General features: G+C 37.3%; 1 protein-coding gene across 4 annotated transcripts in view; it reads left to right on the top strand.

The window, feature by feature from the left end:
- The window catches only part of CEP120 (centrosomal protein 120), a 97,004-nt gene that overhangs the window by 42,233 nt on the left and 31,465 nt on the right, over window positions 1-23,306 (top strand). For all 4 annotated transcript variants that reach the window (XM_041761549.1, XM_041761551.1, XM_041761550.1 and 1 more), the window contains 11 exons: window positions 2,873-3,070; window positions 5,430-5,657; window positions 6,923-7,139; window positions 8,205-8,391; window positions 11,511-11,660; window positions 12,379-12,561; window positions 14,321-14,417; window positions 14,513-14,665; window positions 15,196-15,285; window positions 21,652-21,744; window positions 23,071-23,232. In XM_041761549.1, the coding sequence (XP_041617483.1) occupies window positions 2,873-3,070; window positions 5,430-5,657; window positions 6,923-7,139; window positions 8,205-8,391; window positions 11,511-11,660; window positions 12,379-12,561; window positions 14,321-14,417; window positions 14,513-14,665; window positions 15,196-15,285; window positions 21,652-21,744; window positions 23,071-23,232 (1,758 nt within the window). The remainder of the gene's footprint in view (window positions 1-2,872; window positions 3,071-5,429; window positions 5,658-6,922; window positions 7,140-8,204; window positions 8,392-11,510; window positions 11,661-12,378; window positions 12,562-14,320; window positions 14,418-14,512; window positions 14,666-15,195; window positions 15,286-21,651; window positions 21,745-23,070; window positions 23,233-23,306) is intronic.

Genomic DNA, 23,306 nt, shown 5'->3' on the forward strand with positions numbered 1-23,306 from the left:
ACAACTTAAGGGGATTATTAATTTTATTGTCAAGATCAGGAAACCAAGTCTTAGAAAGGTCTGTAGCCAAGTAAATGACCTAGGTATTTCTAGACATGTGGTCATTTTGCATATTCTCTTGTTTCAGTATTAACCTCTCTTCCTTCTTGAGCAGTTTTGGAGTAAGATGGATTTGCACAGGTTGTCTTTCTTACTACTTACTACCTACTAGCTGGCTCCATTAACTTAGGCAGTATAACCTTTCTGAGGCTTAAGTTTTCTCGGTAGTAGGATGATGGTAATACCAGCTTTGCCCAGCATGAAGGATGAAATAACACAACCAAAATATGTACCATATAGTTGGTATGTGTGAAACTGTATTTGTACGATAAAAGCTTATTGGGAGTAATTGACCTCTTGAATTCACAACTAAAACAATTCTTGGTGATATAGTGTCCCCTTATTGGGAAAATCACTCAGTTTAGTTTTTTAAAAATCTCAAAAACCAGATTGATAACTGGCTGTTGGCATGTTCTGCTAAAAATTAAGCTAAAAAGCTTCCTTGAAACAGCCAGCACAATTACCAATTCAGTGTCAAAAGAACTGAAAACAGGTATTCAAATAAACTTCACAGGAATGTTCATAGCAGTATTCATAGTATCTAAAAGGTGGAAGCAACCCAGATGTCCATCAGTGCATGAATGAATAAACCAAATACCATGTATATCTGTACACTGGAATATTACAAAACTCTAACAGAATGGGGTACTGATGTATGCTGCATTGTGGACAAATGTTGAACACCTGCTGAGTGAAAGAAGCCAGATACAAAAGGTGACATGATGTGTGATTGCAGTTATATGGAATATACTAAAATACATGAATCCGTAGAGCCCAAAACCAGATGTATGGTTTCCTGGGACTGGAGAAAGGAGTGAATCGAGACTGGCTGCTTTGTGGTTAAGTGTTTGTCCTGGGGATGATGAGAGTGTTCTGGAGCCAGATCGGTGACCAGTGCACTATGACTTTGTGAATGTGCTCATTGTTACATGCATGCTTTTTAATGGTTAGAATGGTACATGTTCTGGTATGTGTATTTCACAGTAATTAAAAAAACAGGAAAAATTAAGTCCAATAGTGTGTTCATCTTTTGCTACTGTTATAATATGTACTGTTTGCTATTTTCATTATTTAAAAACAAGCCAAAGGTATTATAAGTTAGCCATTTAGTTTTTTTCTCCTCAGGCTAGTGAAAGGTAGTGTAGGCAGCATCTAGTAACAAACTAGCAAAAAACACCTTTTCAGTAGAACATGATGCTCTCAAGTTACAGAATGGAGGAATGAGTTAGGAGCAGGAAGACTGGATGGTGATAATCTTACATTCCTCCTCCTTAGATATTAAACCTTGAGGGTTTAAAAAAAACAAACCTACTTTTTAAATACAGGAATGTTAAAGGATTTTTAAGAGAGTCTTTTCTCTGGGAATTACTTGAAATTAAATAAATTGAAATATCTAAGGGCTATCTTTAGTCTTAAAAAATCTTAAAATTTTTATTGCTTTCTGATTATGGAAGAAATCAAAGTCTTGTCTAAATAAATTGAGAAATAATCACTGGTAAGGGTACTATATTTTTGCCTCAGATATTTTCCCATTTGTATAACAGCTGACGCTGTGCTGGGTGGTAGAGTTGTACAAATGAACATGTATTCTGTCTTTTAATCTTTCCAACAACTCTAAAAGAAATGAAGATGGAGATAGAGAGTGATAGAGTAATTTGTCCAAAGCTTCACAATAAGCCATTAATGGAACCAGGAATGGGGGCTTAATCCAGAATCTGCTCTTAACAATTGTACTTGTATAAGTGCTGGCTCTCTCTATAAATCTACTTGATTAAAACCTACTCAAATACAGTTTCATGTTTGGGGTTAAAGTAAACATTAACTTTGCATGTAAAAATATACCTTATATGAAACAATAGCTGTTGAGTATCTACCGTGTTACTTTACACAAAATAAATGACTTTATTGAATATTTACTATATACAGAATGTGGGGCTGTTTAAGTAGCTACTTCTTTCATTTTCATGAACTATACAAGCTGTCCTGTAACTTTGCTTGGCCTAAAATATGTCTTAGATAGCTGTCGTGTCGGGATATCACTGTCTAGCAGCCCTATAACTAAAGTATATTTTAACCATCTCCTCTTGCTGAATACAGCAATTGTTACTTTTAACAACAGTGCTAGTGAACACTTAAGGTCTGTTAGGTATTTTGTATTTTATGGGCTAAGAATTCATGGCTTTGCCATATGTGGCCCTGAAACTACAAGCTTTAGGAATGCAGCAGAAGGATGTTTCCTGTAGTGTTCAAACTGTTAATTTATAGGTTTATCAGTTTTGACAGAGTGGCTAGGAAGTTTTTTTTTTTTTCCTCAAAGGCCTGGATTAAGTGGTGTTACATTAAATAGCTTGGATTAAGGTTGTTTAGAACCCTCCTCATATCTATGAAGAGGGTGGCAGAGTAAGAATTCGTTGAAATAAAGTATGTGAAAAGCAAGAAAGCTCAGTTTAAGATACTTGACCACTTTCTTCTAAAAGAACTGTCATGTACTCACTCATGGATCAGTTGAATGAAAAGTAAACTTGAAAATTACCGAAATCTCTAAAAATAGTTTTGTCTCTGGGCTTTCCTATGGTGAATCTAGAAAAATTAATCAAACTAGTTATTTCATAATAATTTTTCAGAGACTTAGAAATTTTGAGTGATGAATTTTAAGACTTTGAAATTTTAAAAAATCAGCATTTGAGCCAATATTGGGAATTTGTCAGACATGCATAACCATGTATAGTGGTTTACAAATTAATACTCTTTTCTTTTTTCCTTAAATGCTTAGTTAATTCCATGTACCATGAAACTTCCAGAAAGACAGCCTGAGTTTTTCTTTTATTATTCTTTGCTGGGAAATGATGTTACAAATGAACCCTTCAATGATTTGATCAACCCAAACTTTGAGCCAGAGAGAGCATCTGTTCGAATACGTAGCAGCCTAGAAATTCTTCGTATTTACCTGGCTCTTCAGTCTAAACTACAGGTAAGTACTGCAGAAAATTGTTTTTTTTATTAGAGATGATTTTCTTAAGCTTTAGAGAGGTATGTAAACTCTTACTTCGGTAGTGAAGGTCATCTTTCTGCCACATCTTTTAATTTCTTACAATTATCCTGACTTGCCAAGTCCTAGCATAACTGTTATTTCTGAATTTTAGGAGATAGACTCTTTTGCCTAGTTATTAGGAAAGAAGGTGTATCCGTTTTCAAGCTTTATAATAAAAAATGGGGCTGGAGCCCAAAGTTCCAGGGCTCAGGGAAGATTTCATCATTAATTAGTGGGCATGGTAGCTATGCACACACAGATCACACTCTGGGATTTCAGAATTTATATTCTTTGCTATTAAATGCAAAGAAATAACACAACTTTCCAAAGCCTGCCCTTGAATTGAGTACTTTTATACAGTAATTTTTTTATTGGACTCTCCTAAAAGTGAACCTTAGTGAAAATGACTGTTGTATTTTTATTTTTCATTCATTCATTCATTCATTCATTCATTCATGAGAGACACACAGAAAGAGGCAGAGACATAGGCAGAGTCAGGAGCAGGCTCCCTGTGAGGGACCCTGGGATCAGGACCTGAGCCAAAGGCAGATACTCAACCACTGAGCCACCCCTGCATTTGTGTTCTATTTTTAATTACAATTGCTTTTCATCAGACTGATGTGGGAGAGTAAAATAAAGGATTAGGTCATCATTTGTTTAATATGATCAGGCATGGGATTTTGCTTGCAATTTGGGTGGAAGGTGGGAAGCGGCCTTAAGATATTATAAAACTATGGGGCACCTGGGTGGCTCAGTCGGTCAAGCACCGGACTCTTGATTTTAGCTGAGGTCATGATCTCAGGGTCATGAGATCCAGCCCTACCTTGGGTTCTGTGCTCAGAGGGGAGTCTGCTTGAGATTCTTTCTCTCTCCTTCTGCTCCTCCTGATCCCTGACCTGAGAGCGTGTGCATGCTTGCTCTTTCCGTGTGCTCCCTCTCTAAAGAAATCTTAAAAAAAAAAAAAAAAAAAAAAAGTATAGTAGAACTAAATTTTGGAGATGATTTTGTTAAACCCAAGGTACTAAATAGTGAAATACTGTATAAAATGATGAACTGCTTTTTTTTCCCTGCATTTCATCTTTTCACATAGTTTTTAACTTTCAAAACGTCTTGAATTTTTTTTCTGTATCTGACATATCAGTGTTTATTAAAGTAAGGATTTCTTTCTTCACTTAATTTTTTTTTTTAAGATTTTATTTATTTATTCATGAAAGACACAGGGAGAGAGAGAGAGAGGCAGAGACACAGGCAGAGGGAGAAGCAGGCTCCATGCAGGGAGCCTGATATGGGACTCGATCCTGGGTCTGTCTCCAGGATCACGCCCTGGGCTGAAGGTGGCGCTAATCCGCTGAGTCACCCAGGCTCCCCTCTTCACTTAATTCTGTTGGACGTTTAAGTCATAAAAATCCTTTCTCTCCAGCCCACCAACAACGTCACACGTAATAATATTAAAACTAGCTGACTGGTCATTGCAAACATTAGAACTAAAAATAGTTTCATGTTGTGATTGCTTATTGTGCGTGGACACCATGTTTGCCTATATAGTAAGGAAAATAAATACCTGAACAGCCATCTCAGAAGGGGTATTGTCGAAGTTTTGATTAGCTATCAGTGATAAACAGTACAGTCCACCTGAAAGGTAATCTCTTTTACCTTGTACTAGTCAATACTGTTATAGTATAAAATTGGAAAAGCAGGAAAAGAGAAAGAAAGGGGTGCTTGAGTGGCTCAGTCACTTGAGCATCCTCCTTTTGGTTTGGGCTCAGGTCATGATCTCCGGGTCCTAGGATCAAGCCTCAAGTCAGGCTCCCTGCTCAGCAGCGACTTGTCTTCTCCCCCTCCTGCTCTTTCTCTCTCTCTATCTTTATTATTGAGTTCTTTGTAAGGTTTATGCCTTACCAACAATTTTAATCATCATGTATGAGAATCTCTTAGTCACTGCAGGTCAGTAAGATAACCTGCATTATACTTTACTTCTCTGGATCATTTTATTTTTTTAAGGATTTATTGGTTGATTGATTGATTGATTGAGAGACTGCCATGTGCACAATTGTGGTGTGAGGGCGTGGGAGGCGATGGGGGTGGAAGGGAGAAAGTGGGGGAGAAGCAGAGAATTTCAAGCAAACTCTGTGCTGAGAACAAGTGTGGAGCCCGCTGTGGGGCTTGATCCAAGACCCTGAAGCCCAAGCATAGGATGCTCAACTAACTGAGCCATCCAGGCTTCCCTTTCTGTTAAGTTAATGTGTTTTGGAGATGAGAGAGAATATAAAGCCTATTTTGATTTTCTCTTCCCCACTAGATCCATCTTTGCTGTGGAGACCACTCACTTGGAAGTACAGAAGTACCCCTAACTGGACTGCTGAAAAAGGGGAGTACAGAAATCAACCAGCGCCCGGTCACTGTTGAGGGTGCTTTTATCCTTGACCCTCCAAACCGAGCCAAACAGAAGCTTGCACCTGTTCCCATGGAGCTAGCCCCAACAGTGGGAGTGTCTGTGGCTCTGCAGAGAGAAGGCATAGAAGCCCAGGCAAGTAGCAACCATCCATCCCCTCCTCCAGCTTTTGCTGTGTCATTCATAGCTCCTTATAAAAGTTGATCTTCAGAAGAGTTTACCTTGTGTGAGAAAGTATTCTTAATTAGTGGCCTACATTATATGATACTTCCATTCTGAAAAGTACTGTGGCTTCTTGGCTATACTTTTGAGTCTTTATACAGAGCCTTTGCATGCAGTCTTTTTTTTTTTTTAATATTTTATTTATTTGAGGGAGAGGAAGAAACAGGCTCCCTGCTGAGCAGACAGCCTACACAGGACTCCATCCCAGAACCCTGAGACCATGACCTCAGCCGAAGGCAGACACCCTTACCTGACTGAGCCACCCACTCAGGCGCCTCCCCCCTTTTTTTTTTCTTTTTTCTTTTTTTCTCAAAGATTTATTTATTTTTGGAAAGGAGAGGCAGAGAGAGAATCTCAAGCAGACTCCCAAGTGCCCTTCATGTAAAAGGAACTATGCCTCCTCAACCCTCAACTCATGGTCAGTCAGTGCCAGAAAAGGAACCCGTGTAAAAGAGAATGTTGTTAGACCTAGTTTTGGGGAATCTGCATTAATCATAATCATTTTCTTTGACTCAGCTTGAGCTAAGACAGAGTTCCTGGTTCACGGTACTTTATGGTCCTCAGACGCTATTTAGGCAGCAGAGATGAATGTTTGGACATACTTTTTTTTATTATATGTAGCCCCGGAATCAACTGTAGTGTGCTTCTTTTGAAGAACTATCTTTATGTAGGTTATGAATTAAAGATAGAAAAACCATAGTGAGAGTTTAAGTATATATATATAATATATATATTATATATATATTATATATATACACACACACACACATATATATATGCATATATTTTTAGAAGAAGGTTGAACAAAAGAAAGGAAGAAAATCTTATTAGATATGTTTTTATTTTTTGTTTTAGTAGCAGGCCTCCATTGTATTTATTGCTTTGGTAATACTAACCATTCCCTGGACACCTGGCCTGACTTGTTTTATCAAATAGCCCTTCTTACAGTTAGGATACATTTTGGTACTCAGCTCTCGATACATATTTCCTTCCTGTTCATCTTCCTTTTTCTGGTCCTAGATGCTATAAGAAAATTTGCAAATTATGAAGAAAAATAGACTAGGAATATCCAAACTGGGAAAGGAAGCTTATATTTTTAAAAAACAACATCTCATTTTTTGCTTAATTATGAAGGAAAGTGCTTTGCAAATTATACTTTATTTAAAAATTGTTTTTAGTCTTTAATTGAATTAAAGACCCAGAATGAACATGAACTACAGCATTCAAAGAAGCGAGTTTTAACTCCTATAAAAGAGAAGATACTCACTGGGCCAAAGTCACCAAGCATGTCCCCTGTTCCACCTCAAAACCTTTCACCTCCAACAAAAGATGATGCAACAGGAAGTGAAGTGGAAAGCTTGCAATATGATAAGGATACAAAACCAAATCCAAAGGGTAAGGTGTTCTTTTTACAGATTTTTTTAGGCATACATTTTATAGCCATTTAATTAATGATTAAGAGAGTTTTCATGGTCTTTAAGTAAATTGTGAGTTTTTTATTTTAAGAGCCAGTAGTGTGTCATGATGTTAAAAAAAAAAAAAATTGCTTAAATTGGAATAAATTTAGATTGAGTCTGTAACTTTCTCATAGATTTTGCTTGGGTGAGAGTTTTCCAGTTACTTTTATTTTAGAAACGGTAGTTTATGCAGAAGAGATGACAGAAAATAGTTCTTTTGAATGTATTTTTACATGTAAAATGTATTTTACATTTTGAATGTATTTTTAACTAGTAAACACTTGAATGTTGTGAATTCGTTGGAATTTTAGAAGAGCTACTGCCTATTGTAATAATCATAATGCTCCTTTTTGATCTGAAAGTTAGCCTGAGAACGGTGTTATCTGCTTTTCTAAACTTTTCCCATCTACTGCGTAAGGATCTGCAGTTATATTTCCTAGTGTAAGTAATTAAAAGAGTGGTGGATTAGGAGTCAAGTTAAGGTGCAAGTTATCACTTGGTCATTGAATAGCTCTTGGACTTGGGCTATTCGCAAAACATCTCTGGTCTCTAGGGATTGAAGTAGTTATCTCTTTTGTTAGACTATGTCATATGTGCCTAAAATAGCCAAAACTACTACTTAAAAAGTGATGAAATTATATCTGCAGTACGTCTCAAGTACAACCCTTCAAATACTAAGTTGAGTTTAGCTGCCTCTTGGAAAGAAGTTGGTGCCTGCCAGGCTGCTGGCACATACCACAGCATCAGTAATGTATGCTTTTGTGTTTTGTAATCTATATTAAGAGTAAGGTCTTTTTTTACACAGTTCTAAAATGGGAATTAAAGCCTACATAATTTTGGGTAAGTCACTTCAAGAAGTTGATGGCTTAATTCATGTTTATGAAAGCAAATGATCAGATTCCTTGCTTGAAGGTAAATGAGATTTCTTTAAGTGATGTAAATAACTGAAAAGAAATTGTTACCAAAAGGCATTTTTTCTTTTAAATTTTTATGTTCATTCTAGCCATCACTTCTGTACCTGCTTCAGTGGCCCAGGCAGTGGGCCAGGCAGTGACTGCATCCCATGCTTCAGAAACAGCCTCAGGACAGAAGATTGCTGTGCCAGCAACATCACATCATTTTTGCTTTTCAATAGACTTAAGGAGTATCCATGATTTGGAAGTTGGTTTTCCAATCAACTGTATATTAAGGTATGATCTGATTTTGTTTCATAGTATTATTTTCTGAAGAGCAATGGCTTTCCTTTATTTGGGAATAATAGAGGGAGAAATATCACCGAAGTGAAAACATTGTTAAACCCATGAACTGAAAAGGGGGCAAAGCTCTGTCCTAATGACTTTGAATTTAAACCAGGGTGACATTGTTGGTATGAGAACTAATAATAATTACAGGTATTTATGACAATGTAGTAATGCCCATTGGTAAAAAACAAAGTGACTCTTGAACTTGTAAAATGTGTTGTTTCAGGCAGCCCTGGTGGCCCAGCGGTTTAGTGCTGCCTTTAGCCCGGGGTATGATCCTGGAGCCCCAGGATCGAGTCCCACGTCAGGCTCCCTGCATGGAGCCTGCTTCTCTGCCTGTGTCTCTGCCTCTTCTCTTTTTCTCTTTCTCTTTCTCTCTCTCTCTCGCTCTCTCTCTCTCTGTGTCTGTCATGAATAAATAAATAAAATCTTAAAAAAATTTTTTTAAAAAGTGTTTCTAGAAGAGGTATAGGTCAAAATAAGGGAAGTATTGTATCTGGTTTTTTTTATAAAACTTTATTATAATGGGAGGTTATATCTAATATCTACACTTGGTAGCTGAGACTGTAAAAACCATATTTAATGAACTGCAAGTGGAATGTGTTCACCCTGTTCAATAAAAGAAATTAAAACACGTATATATTTCAGTCAATTAAATAGCTTTACACAACTGCTTTTTTTTTTTTTTTTAAAGATTTTACTTATTTATTCATGAGAGAGACACAGAAAGGGAGAGAGGCAGAGAAACAGGCAGAGGGAGAATCAGGCTCCATGCAGGGAGCCTGACGTGGGACTCGATCCCAGGGCTCCAGGATCCAGGCTCTGGACTGAAGGTGGCGCTAAACCACCGAGCCACCCGGGCTGCCCTCAATTGCTTGTTTTTAACAGTAACACATTTTCATCAACTTTTTTGGCTGAAATATGTATTAAATGTAGTAGTACACTAATGTGTTTTTGTTTGGAGTATTTAGTTTTTCCTTATAAATTTCTTTGGAGCAAGCATTAGCATTTCTATTAGAGCTATTGCTCTTTACGTGGTTAAAACTAGAAAATCTTTCTCTCATTTTGGATTGCCACTGCCAGGAATGTCAGCAACTACACAGTGCTCCCTGCTGTTATTTACTGCATACCTGTTTTTCAGATGCATCATTAACTCATACACCTATTTAATTTTTCAGTTGTTAGATTCTTATCAAGCTGTTTGTAGAATCCCCTGAGCTTTGATGTGATTTGTGGACCAAATCAAAGGGACCCAACGCTGAGTGTAGTAGTGAATTCACAGAACGGGAGTCTTTCCATCACAGCATAAGCTTGGCTTTTTACCTCTTGTTAGAGGCTGAGAAACATTATGATAATCCTGGTTGAAAATTGAGGAACAAAAAAAAAAGCTTTCTCTCATTGACAAAGCTTTTCTTAAAAGGTTTCTGGAACATCTCTTAAAATGGTTTTTTACAAATAAGAATGATTATTTACTTTCTCCTTTTTTTTTTTTTTTTTAAGATTTTATTATTCATGAGAGAGAGAGAGAGAGGCAGAGACACAGGCAGAGGGAGAAACAGGCTCCATGCAGGGAGCCCGATATGGGACTCAATCATGAGACCCCAGGATCACACCCTGAGCCAAAGGGAGACGCTTAACCGCTGAGCCACCCAGGCATCCCTCTCTCCATGTTTTTAACTGAGATCCCTTTACCAGAGCTAGTAGAGAATGTGACCTTAGGGTACCCAGAGATGCTGTTAGTTAGAAGTATAGAAATAGTGGGATGATCTAAAATAAGAAGATGTGAGGGGGGAAGTCTGTCCCAGCCCGAGTACCAGGCACTTTTATCTTTGTTTTTTAAGTGGTTCAGTCTTGTCATACAGGCCTTTTGTTTAATCATTAAGTGCCTACATTATGCCAGCAGTGTGTCTGCTATTGCGGGTTTATAGGCCATGTAAACACAGAGCTCAACCTAGTGAAGAAGACAGATTTTGCCAGAAGTTCATTTGGCAAAGAAAAGGGAAAATGTATTCTAAAGAAACAGTTAAGATTCACTTACACATGCTACATAGAATTCACTTGATAAGGGCCATTGGTTATGTCTTTGAGGCATCTTATAGCATTTTTTTAAAAACAGTTTGAGTTTGATTTCATGTTGTCATGCTCTCATGACCTGTCATGAAACTGCAGTTGGCCACTGTGTAATGTGATTTGTGAGATGATCTGATTTCAGTGGAATTGAATGAATGCATGGGATTCTTGTTTTAGGAAAAGTAGATTCCACTCCTAGGCTTTAAGCTCTAGTTTTCCTAACGAATAACAAGATACAAAATGAAATTGAAGTGAGCATTACATTGTCTTTGTATTTGGCTTTAAATACAAAGTAAGTTCTATGATAGTCAGGCATCCTTCCATCTGGTGTGGGATGATGAAAGGAAAAAGTAGTCTTGTTACTCATTGATTCATCTGCTTTCATCCTTGTTTCTCAAAGGCAGAATTCCATGGGTGCACCCTTTTAGAGTTAACTAAGAGTTTGTTAGTCCATAAAAGTCAAGATATTATTGAATAGAGAAAGTAAGTTTACAAAGTAAATTCAGCAGGTATTTTATTTCTTGAATGTGCTCAAAAGGGCTTATTTGTTGCTGGGAGGGTACAGATGAAAAAGATGGTATCCGTGCCCTCAAGGAACTCCTAAACAAATGGTGGCCTGGTCTTTGGACTTCATCTTACTCGGGAAGTTTCAAAATGACCATCTCTTGCTTATTTGGTGTCTTTGCCTTCAAAATGCCAAAATTCTTATTCCCCAGAAGGTCATTCTCAGATCACTTGTAAAGCAGCCTGAGGAACTAGTGCTATACACATAATATATTTTCTCTAGAACTGCTATAATTTTTACATTGACACTGACAGTATTTGTAGTATTTTAAAGTTGGCAATAGGACTAAAACCATAATGTATTTATATCATTTCCCTATTTTAAAAATTCTGTTCATTTCATTATATTCATATTATACTTAAAAAAAAAAAAAAAAGACTATAAGCCTTACCTGTCAACTGTCTCATAGGATTTTGTTTTTCTTAAATTTTAGGTACTCCTATCCATTCTTCGGTAGTGCAGCTCCTATTATGACTAATCCTCCTGTTGAAGTTCGCAAAAACATGGAAGTTTTTCTCCCGCAGTCTTACTGTGCATTTGATTTTGCAACTTTGCCTCATCAGCTGCAAGATACCTTCTTAAGGTAATATGTATACAGTCTGTATGATATGAACCTACTCTTGAAAATTGATATCTTGTTAACAAGAGCAAGCCTTAGAGTTTTAAATTCACAGCAGTCAGTGCATTTGAAAAACCTAGGAACAAAGGTACTGGTAATGTCTGCAGTGTTTGTGCTTTTGCTTTAAAGTTTTATATGGTTACAGAGGCTCTTTGTAGATTTTACTATCTTGTCTGAATTTAGATGTTAGAACTATGTTGATAGGCCTATGAGTAAAGAAGCAGCTTTGAAAAGTAGTCATGTTTCCTCATAATCCATGAAGATAAATACAAACAAGCTATTTAGTTTTTATCACTGCTTCACCAGTTGACTGTGGTTATTGTTGGCTTTTTCTGATTTGTCATCTATATAACATGGAGGTGTTAATCCAGTTGTCTGAATTGGATTTGTGAGGAAAAATGAGATCTGAAATGTCTTTTTACTTTCTCAGAGTATCACAATTCAAATTTGTGTATTAATTTAAAAGGAAGAAGGAAGATTAAAAATAGTGTCTGAAGGGTTTTCTTAACTGCACGGAAAGAGGTGTAGAAAACGTAATAGTATTTTCTGTTGGTTACCCATGGAATTGAGTCTTTATAATCCAGGTAACAAAAACATCTTTGACTCCATTTGGAGAACTCAGAGATGTTATCAACTTAGTTCAGAACTGATAGATATGAACACTTGTTTCTCTCTTCCTCAGGATTCCACTGCTGGTTGAATTGTGGCACAAGGATAAAATGAGTAAAGATTTACTTCTGGGAATCGCCAGAATCCAGCTTTCTAACGTCTTGTCTTCAGAAAAAACACGCTTCTTAGGTTCCAGTGGTGAACAGTGTTGGCGTCAAACTTATAGTGAAAGTGTGCCTTTTATAGCAGCACAGGGGTAATGCATTTCTCAGAATTGGTCTTAGCTTACTTTTTATTCTTATTAACTGGGTACAGCCTTGTCCTTTCTTGTCATCTTTGTTTGATCTTTCTTCTTTGACCAATGGGTGCTATATTCTAATTTGCTTTTTAGTTTTCTGGTATCATTTTACCTTATTATTCTGTTAACACTTAGCCTTGTTAGTATTTCCCTCCCGTCTCTTAAGCCAGAGAATTTTAAATTCCGGCTATTATTTTTAGTTAGTAATCAGGGTTACTAAGTATTATAATGTATTTTTACATTACTTTGCTTTGGGAATGACTGGCTTTCTACTTGACAGGTATTTTAAATTTTGCTTCCAGTCTAATTTCTGAGAATGTTACAAATATTTGACACTTTAAAAAGAGTATTGTTCTTCCGCCCTGGAATTTATTGGCACGGGGAAAAACTGAAGTTCACATATCTTACACAAAAGACCTTTTTTGAGTGATCTTTTTCAGTTTAGCAACAGAAGCCTAAATATACTTTAATATTATATATCACATGCCTTGATTTTTGAAGCATAATTAGAATGTAGCATGAACTCAGGCTCAGTAAAAAGCTGAGATCTAAGAGTAGCTTGAAATTCCTTTTCTTGCTCTTGCCCATCTCTAGTCACTTGCAGAAAGTAAAGAGTTGAGTAAAACCTGTACTCGGAGGATCTGGGAAGAGGTGTTTTAGAGTATCAGATGCTGCTGAACTGAAAGTTATTTTAAAAATACCATTTTTTGGTCAAATAACTAGAATATCATGAAAATAATTAGATCATTGCTAGTTATTTTAAATCTGTGGGTTATGAATATTAACTTTTATTGCCCTGCTCTGTACACAGAGAAGTTTTTTGAGAATTAGCTAAGATAGTGCTCCATTTTGCTTTATTCATGTCTTCTAAAAGCTGTGAGATCAGAAGAAAATGTGCCAGTTGATTATTAAGGGTTTGCTTGTGTGGGTTTCATTCACTGAAGTTTTCTTTGAACAAAGATTTATGGAATAGATTTGATGTAGACAAAGCCATGTTTCTTATAGCCAAGTTTGTGTTTTTCTCTAATATTTTGGTAAAAGCTACATGGGGTTCTGTGATACAGAGATATCCTCATTATTATAAAAATTATATATAATTATCCAATTTTCAGAAATTATCCTGACACAATGCTCCCATGCAGTAAAAGATTTATGTCTAAGTGCTTCCTACTAGGAAAATGTAGAATAAGAATTCAGAATAATCTATATCACGAAGAGTAGGGAAATTTTTTTTTCTGCATTTTGCTATGTAAATTCATTAGGCTATTTTACAATGATTAAAATGTGCATTTTTGAATTAATATTGATGACACACGAAAAAAGGTCCTGATGGAAATGGAGAGAAAGGAACAAAATAGTATGATCTCAGTATGTATATGAGTGCATGTGCATAAAACGCGAGAGGAAGGAAATGAAAATTCAGCAGTAACTACCTATGGCAATAGGATTTTATATTTCTCCATATCTACAGTATTTTCCTATTTTTTAGCGAATATAGGTATGTACTTACTAGAGTGTGTATACTCAAGATCTGTGTATACTCAAGTAAGATCTTGTATGTGGAAGGTCGTGAAGCGTATAGAACTTCAGTTTGAGTAGCAACAGTGTCAGATACAAGAAATGTGACCTAATTAGTGCTTTAGCATGGGGAAATAAAAGGAAAAATAATATAAAAGTGTTTCCTTGAATTTTAAGATATTTCTGATTTAACCTGTAGGTCAAACAACAGGATAATAGATCTTTCTTACACAGTAACTCTAGAAGATTATGGACTAGTGAAAATGCGTGAGATTCTTGTCTCGGATTCATCTCAGGTAAGTATCACTGAAAGTGTGACATGACGCCTTATAATGGATCTAATGTGCTATGTGTGTCAGTGTGTTTCAATACATTTTGGTTCATGTCTCAGGGTTTATCTGCTGTACAACAGAAGCCATCTTCCCTTCCCCCTGCACCATGTCCTTCAGAAGTCCAGACAGAGCCTCGAGAAACCTTGGAATACAAAGCAGCATTGGAGCTGGAAATGTGGAAAGAGATGCAAGAAGACATTTTTGAAAACCAGGTTACTTTTTAAATGTTACTTTAAGGCAGTTTTGTTTTTGTCTACTGACTACATTTCTTTCTTCGCCATAAGATTTTTCTCTCTGTTCATGGGTACCCTACCCAGTCCCTCACTATCAAGAATGCTTTACCCTTACAGTAAAACAGAATTAAAAACTACTCGATAAATGACAGCTGGGCAGAAGCCATGCAGAAGGATTCCCCTTAACTTTCTCCATGACTCTGGGGCAGAATTAGCATTGAAGACTACAATTCAGAGGTTGGAAACTTGGGCATTTCTTTTAATTTCTGGCCCTCATGTAGCATACAGAATCATCTAGAATCATCTGTGTTGAAATGGGAGTTAGAAAACAGGTCTTAACATTAGCTTTATACTCACATGGGTATTCCTTATTTCATGCCTTCTCTTTATTTGGTTTAAGAATAAAATAGAGTGCCTGAAAAAAAACATGATCAGTGATCAGTATTAATTATTTACCAGAGAACAACTGATTTGTATATTTGAAACAGTGATATGTTTGCCTTTTGTAGCTAAGGCAGAAGGAATTGGCTCATATGCAGGCTCTTGCAGAGGAATGGAAGAAAAGAGATCGAGAGAGAGAATCGCTTGTAAAGAAAAAGGTAATAACTTCTCTAGAAATTGAAGGTGGAGAGGAAAAATCTTCATGATAGTATCTGGTACATGCATCAAAAAAAAAATCTGGAATAACAAAGTATAGTGGTTGTTGATTGGTTTGGATAAAGTGCTGAATGGGTCAGTAGTAGGAGGAAGGCCTTTCTCTGTAAGATGTTCAGTGCTTTTTTGATTTTGAAACCTGCAAATGTATTATTCATTCAGAAAATGAATATTCTAGGAAAAAAGCCTACTTTTTTGTGAAAAAAGAAAACTGCACATTTAAGTATATATGTGTTATAACTTGTTAGTTAATAAAACATTAAAAATTTATAAGCCCTTTTTAAGACTTGTATTCTGGAATAAATGACATTTTTACAAATAACAAGACCATCTGATCTTACTCCAAAAAGGCAAAAGTTCAGTACTTACCCATTTACACTCATGTTATTGAGTAAAACAAAAACCCTGAAATTTAGACTTGCTATTTAGCTTTCATTTTAGCAGTTAATGATGTATCTATAAATGAGAGAAGACCACCAATGGCACGGTGGTTTGCTACATTCAACCAAGAGACAGAAGCAAGGTGCAGACTAGAATATTCTTGAAAGTTATTTTATTTTCTTCTCTGACTTCAACTATTTATATTTAATAGGTAATAATTGACATGCTTGGAATTTTTTTTTTATATAATGCTTGGGTTTAAATCTGTTTGGCTCTTGGTTTTCCATTTGTTCCATCTTTTCTTATTTTTTTGTCCTTTGTTTTAGATTCATTGACTTGTTTATGATCCCATTTTATTTTTACTATTGCCTTATTACCTGTATCTCTATTTTACTGCTTTTTTTTTTTTTTTTGGTGGTAGCTTTAAGATTTAAAATATGCAACTTTAATTTATTCCAGTATGCCTCCAAATGCTGTTATACCACTTCATGTGTAGTTTAAGAAGTTTACAACCGTACATGTCCATGTTCAGCATATGTCCTTTGTGCTGTTACCATCATAGATGTTGCTGAGGCAGTAGTCTTTTTATTAGCGAAATACATAACATTTCTTGCAATATAGGTCTGATGGCAATAAATGCTGTTAGCTTTTGTGTGAAGAAGTGTTTATCTGTCCCTTATTTATTTATTTATTTATTTGTGATAGACATAGAGAGAGAGAGGCAGAGACCACAGGCAGAGGGAGAAGCAGGCTCCATGCCGGGAGCCTGATGTGGGACTTGATCCCGGGACTCCAGGAACGTGCCCTGGGCCATAGGCTGGTGCCAAACTGCTGAGCCACACAGGGATCCCCTGTCCCTTATTTTAGAAGCTCTTTTTACCAGGTATAGAATTCTGAGTTGACAGTTTCTTGTTGCAGTCTTGAAAGTTGTTTTATTTGCATTTTGGCTTGTGTTGTTTCTGTTGGAAAATCTGCAGGCCTTTTTACTTTGGCCTTCTGTCTGTAATGTCTTTTTTTTTCTCTCAACTACTTTTAGGATTTTTTTCTTTATCACTAGTTTTCAGCATTATGATTTTGGTGGGCCTTGTGGTTCTGTGGTCTGTGCATGTGTTCTCCCTGCTTGGAATCTTTGAGCTTCTTTGATGAGCTTCTGTGTTTCTTTCTTTTGTGATAGATTCCAGGGTATGTGTATCTTAGACTGCTTGATAACTGTCCCAGTGAGAAGTGAATTGTTTGTCCTTTTTTTTCTTCTCAGTACTTCATTTTGGGTATTTTTTATTGCTGTGATTTGAGGTTCACCTATCTTTTCTTCTCAGGGGTCTAATTTGCCATGAATCCAATTCAGCATAATTGTTCATTTCATATACTGTATTTTTCATCTCTGAAAGACCTATTTGGGTCTTTGTTTAATAAATTTATTTTTTATTGGTGTTCAATTTGTCAACATACAGAATAACACCCAGTGCTCATCCTGTCAAGTGCCCACCTCAGTGCCCGCCACCCAGTCACCCCCACCCCCCGCCCACCTCCCCTTCTACCACCCCTAGTTCGTTTCCCAGAGTTAGGAGTCTTTCATGTTCTGTCTCCCATTCTGATATTTCCCACTTATTTTTTCTCCCTTCCCCTTTATTCCCTTTCACTATTTTTTATATTCCCCAAATGAATGAGACCATATAATGTTTGTTTTTAAACATACTCCATCTTTCATCATGTTCATGTTTTCCTTTATACTCTTCAGTGTCTGCACTATCTTTATAATACATTATATTCTAGTTCCAACTAGTATCATTTTGAGGTCTCTGTTTTTTTCACCTGGTTATAGGTTATAATTTTCCACTGCTGCGCATGATGGGTAATTTTTTGTTAGATGGCAGAAACTGTGAGGTTCATATTGTGGATTGCTGTATCTCGCTGTGATATGAAGTTACTTGGGAGGAGTTTGATCCTTTTAAGTTTTGCTAGAGTGAGCTGCCAACATCTCATAGCCTTGGGGTCTGTGGTAGTATGTTTATGCCTCACATGTCACAGGGTCTCTCCTTTCAGTCGGGTAGGAGGCATACTCTCCTCAGACCTGTCTGAGCTCTGGGAATGCTTCATCCTTGAGCGTTCCAGTGTAATGTTCCCAGCCCCAGGGAGTTTGGCCTCACACTAGAGCTGACTACTCTAAATCTGCCTCCTCTCCTCATGAACTTGACTTGCCCCAGCCTCTTCAGTTTCCTGTCTGTCACCTCAAGTCCGCCAGGTTGAGAGGCCCTGCTGGATGCCCCCCTTCTCTGAACTAGATTCTGGAAAGTGCCTCCAAGGAAGTCCACTAGAGTTCCCATAGATCCTCATTTGTTTGTGCTCTGTCAGGGCTGATGGTCCCGGGTTGCCCATTCTCCAGTGTGTAACAGCAGTTGTTTTGTGTGGGTTGTTCCATTTATGTTTGTAGAGTAGGGGCAGTTGGTCTTCTATGGGTAGACCGAGCAGCAGTCCCCCAGGCCTTTGACTTTAAAGTAACTGTCTCAACTTTATCTCCCTTAATTCTCAATCATTAAAAAAAAAAATTTTTTTTAAGATTTTATTTATTCATGTTAGAGAGAGAGAGACACACAGACAGACAGACAGACAGAGATAGAGACAAGGTGGAGGGAGAAGCAGGCTCTGTGCCGGAAGCCCGACACGGGACTCAATCCTGGGACTCCAGGATCCCGCCCTGGGCCAAAGGCAGGCGCTAAACCACTGAGCCACCCAGGGATCCCCCTCAACCATTAAAATTTTGAAAACCCAGTGAGTTAAAAGAAAAATAGGACTACTCTGAAGGGTCTATTCTTAAGAAATGTTCAAATAACCAAAATCAAAAAATCAGAGGCCCTCACACAAATTTTATAGTGGTTGTACCTAATGTGATTTTCTTTTTTAAATAATTTTTTTTTAAATTTTTATTTATTTATGATAGTCACACACAGAGAGAGAGGCAGAGACACAGGCAGAGGGAGAAGCAGGCTCCATGCACCGGGAGCCCGACGTGGGATTCGATCCCGGGTCTCCAGGATCGCGCCCTGGGCCAAAGGCAGGCGCCAAACCGCTGCGCCACCCAGGGATCCCCCTAATGTGATTTTCATATTAAGTAGCATTTATAGTCCTCAGGTATTCTTTATGAATTGAATCTGAGTGAGCTGTGAAATATTTAAAGTTTTTGTATTTTTTTATTTAGCTTTTAAGGCAAGATGTTTATTTTTGAACTATTTTCTTAATGTTGTCAAAGAGTTTTTCAGTGTTGAGGCATGCAAAAGTCAAATCTTGAAAATCTTTTTTTTAGTTAATAATTCTGACAAATCCAACTTGTGCCCTAATTCAACTTTCTATTGCCAGAGAGAGAGAGAGAGAGAGAGAGAGAGAGAGAGAAATCAGTTTTTGTGTAATGGGTTGGAAAAAAAAAAGTCAAGGTAATTTTTTGTTGGTTGTCATTTTGGTATTATCTTTCATTTGGCTTTCAATATATACAATTTCTATTACCATTTCAGCTTGAAATGACAAGCTCCTGACTAGTTAATAAGAACTCTGCTCAGAAAATGCAATATATCTGTCTAGTAAGTGGCTGTTTATTTGAATTAGTCATGTCCAAGAAGTTGATTGGATGTTGCCATTTTATTTCAACCTAAATACATTTGAGAGTAAGAACTCATCCAGTATAATGTGTGCCCTGTCTTGCAAGAATATGGTCAACTAGGATGAGATCCATTTTCTAAAACTTGGTAAGTTACTGTAAAATTGAGTCACTGTGGAGAAGTCCTACAAGTCCTACAGGGCTTATGTGATCTGTCTCCCAGCTGCTTCTGTGACCTCATTTCTTCTGTCAGCCTTCTGCTACAGTCTGTTCTCACCAACCTGGCCTCCTTGTAGTTCCTTAGACATGCTAAGGATCAATAGAATGTTCTTTTGTTAGAGGTATTTCCTGGTTTCTGTTGAGAATTGTCTGAGTGAGGTCTTCTCTCATCATTATTATATCCAAAATAGTGCCTGGGGGCAGAGGAAGAAGGCATAACTATACACTCATTCTGCTTATTTTTGTCTTATCATTTACTTAGGATTGCATTAGGGCAGCCTGGGTGGCTCAGTGGTTAATGCATGGAGCCTGCTTCTCCCTCTGCCTGTGCCTCTACCTCTCTCTGTATCTCTCATGAATGAATAAATAAAATCTTTTAAACACCCACTTTGTTCGTAGTTGTTCTTCCCTCAGAGTACAGGTTTCACAGGACTTTGTTTTACCCACACCTGCTAGGTTTTGAATAGATCTTTGTTATTTAAATGATGATTTCTAGTTTTTAATACATTTTTTAGTTTGAGATACATGGGGAATATTGGCATATGCAGCAGATACTCAGACTTAGAGGTCTCAATCTCTGGAGGGGATTTTGACTTTGCAATCTGGATTTGGGAGTTCTGAGTGTACATGATGGTAGGTGGTTCATGTCATCTGTGGAAGTCATATAGCAGGTAAGGAGACCTCCTGAGACAGGGCTCTGCATGCCTTTGCATTCCCAGAAGCAGAACATTGGAATTCTGACTCATCATCCTGTTTCCCTATCTCTGTAGGACTTTTTAAGGAGGTAAGGCATGCTTAGCTTTTTTTTTTTTTTTTTTTTTTTTTATTTTAGATAAACCAAAGGTAGGTGGTAGAGTTAAAAGAATTAATATATAAGTGATCATGATGGGTTGGTAGGCTAGGACTAAATCATTGAAATAAAGTTAACAAGGAGAAATGTCATATTCTGTAAACACATCAGTCTTTTGGACAATAGGTATGTGGATATAGTTATCCCAGGTTTAAAAACAAAAGCATTGGGGGATTTTCTTTGACACAGCAAATGACATGATTAGGATCCTGAAATAGCATATGCAGCTGTAGACTAAGTTAACATACTTGTTATTCTTATCTCTGGCCAGGGGACATTCTTTGGCTTCTGAAGTAGTGAGATCACATCTGGGTACCACGTTTTTAAAAAGACTTTAGTCTAGAATCTAGACTCTAGATTAAATCCAAGATATTAGATGATGTAGAAATCCTAATATGTGAGTAATAGCTAAAACTTGTATTTATCTTGGAGAAGAAAAAACACTAAGAGGATACATGATGGCTATCACCAGATTCAAATATGTGAAGACAGATTTTTATTTTCCTTCTGTTTAAGGGATACAAATATGATTCAGGAGCATCAAACCAATGTCTTAATGACTGTGGGAAAGAGAAGATTAGGATGAGGACTGGGATCTGGAGAGTAGTTGGTGAGACCAGAAAAAGTGGTTCAGAAAGTTCTAGTAAAAATGATCAGAAATGAAAGATAAACTGTCAGAGTCCTACATCCTGTGTAGGTTGACCTAGCAGACCTCTTACTCTGATTGGGACTCACAGGGTCAAAGGGCAGAGCAGGATTTCAGACCATAGCAATTGGGGTGCTAGGCTTGGGTCCCAAGCAGGGAGTCTGGCTTCAGAAGTAATCATGAGCTCAGTTATTGGAATTGTAGGAAAGGATCAGATCTGAACCAGGAGGAGGACTGACTTGAAACTGACCAGTGTTCTAGGAAAGGAGTATAAGTGATAAAGGGGCGCGGGGGGGGGGGGGGGTGTCAGAGGAATACTGGAGTATTGACCAAGGCAGATTTTAAGGAGCTCTAAGTGTTGACTGAACATAGGATTTTACTAGTAGTCTCATTGCCCCATGAGAGAAAGAGCTTCCTCAGGAAATGGAGAGGCATCCAGGCAGAGGCTAGATGGGCTTCCTTCCTTTGAGCACTAGAAAGAATTTCTGCCTTGAATTGGTGGATATAATTCATGATTTTACTATTCCTACATCTTTTTGTTTCAGTAAGTTATAATGTATGCATTGTTGAATTTGTTCATGTTTTGAATTTGGGGGAAAGGTAATTTTTCTTTTATTCTATTTTAGGTGGCTGAATATACTGTTCTAGAAGGAAAACTTCAAAAAACCCTAATTGACTTAGAGAAGCGAGAGCAGCAGCTTGTCCTTGCAGAATCAGAGGTAACTGTATTCCTCTGTCGTATGTCTTCATTTCCCAGAATCCATATACTAGGCACATACTATTATTTTTCCTTTATGCTCATGTAAAATCCATTTCATGGAAATTGTCTTGTAGGCATGATGGAGAAAACTGCTGTTCAATAATAGGTCAGAATGTGAGGAATAGACAGTGAAGTGTCTGTTAATTGAAATGTTATTCAGCCAACTTTGACGTCTGCTGTGGTAGAGATTTTTGGTTAACGTTCCCATTATGGGGAAGGAAGGACAGGTGTACTACCTAGAGAATAGAGAAAATGTGTAGCACATGCTTAGTGGCCTAAAGTTCTGACGTTCTCAGTAAAAAGGGATTATCCCTCTTTGTTGCCCATTAAAGGTTAGATCCAAAGGATGAATGAAAACTTTTTTTAGTGCTGTGTCTAGTCAGCAATTTTGTTAGGTCTTATTAAATTTGACTCTAAATGTCTATTTAAATTATTACAAAAGTCATTTCAAAGTAAATAGAATTCCTTCCACATTAAGTTTATATGCCCCTTCCCTAACCACCTGTATTTCTCAGAATTTTTCTCAGCATATCTCTCTAACCTAATCTTTACACATTTTCTGGAATTTCTAAATTGATTTAGATGTTTGACCTTAAATATATGGTTTCCAACACTAAGGCTCAATCACCTTCTATGTTATTAGGCAGAATGTAAGAAATTTTGTTTTTTGTTTGTTTTTAGCAGGGTTTGAATTTATAATCCTTCATTCAAGACCTGAGGTCAAGAGTTGGCTGCTTAACCAACTGAGCTACCTAGGTGCCCCAGTGTTTTTGTAAAGATCAGGGCAGGGGGAGACGGAGAGAGAACCTTAAGCAAACTTCCTGCTGAGCAGGGAGCCTAGCACAGGGCTTGATCTCACCACCCTGAGATCAGGATCTGAGCTGAAACCAAGAGTTGGATGCTTAACCAACTGAGCCACCCAGGCACCCCTAGAATCTAAGAAATTTCTAAGGAAGGAATGAAACTTGGGCATATTTGCTTAGGTAACACAAAGCTGAGGTTTTATTCAAATAGGAATATTAAGTGATTAGGGCCTTCTCATTTGAATTTATGCAAGCCATATATGGAATTTTGAATATACATTGTATTTTAAAATTAAATGATGATGGATTAAAAATGTATGATTTCAGTATATACTTAACCACTCCTTTTAATAATGGAAAAGGATGTGAAAATAAATTTGTAAATATTCTAAACTTTTGACTGTATATAAGGATAACAGACTCTTGACCAGTGTAATGCAGCCAAGAGTGAGCTGACCTCTAACAGACACACTTGTTCTCAGGTTCAAAGAGAAAGAAAGGAACTGAAATCAGAACGTGAACGGAATCTGCAAGAACTTCAGGACTCCATCCGGAGGGCCAAAGAAGACTGTGTTCACCAGGTTGAACTAGAAAGGTTAAAGATGAGACAGCTGGAAGAGGATAAACACCGTCTACAGCAGCAGGTGGCCTCTCAGAGCAGTTAGCCCTAGGGGCTTGCTTATCTGCATTCACTGACAGGGTCCCAAAATTCACAGTA

Source organism: Vulpes lagopus, chromosome 7, assembly GCF_018345385.1.
Source record: "Vulpes lagopus strain Blue_001 chromosome 7, ASM1834538v1, whole genome shotgun sequence".
Classification (NCBI taxonomy): Eukaryota; Metazoa; Chordata; class Mammalia; order Carnivora; family Canidae; genus Vulpes; species Vulpes lagopus.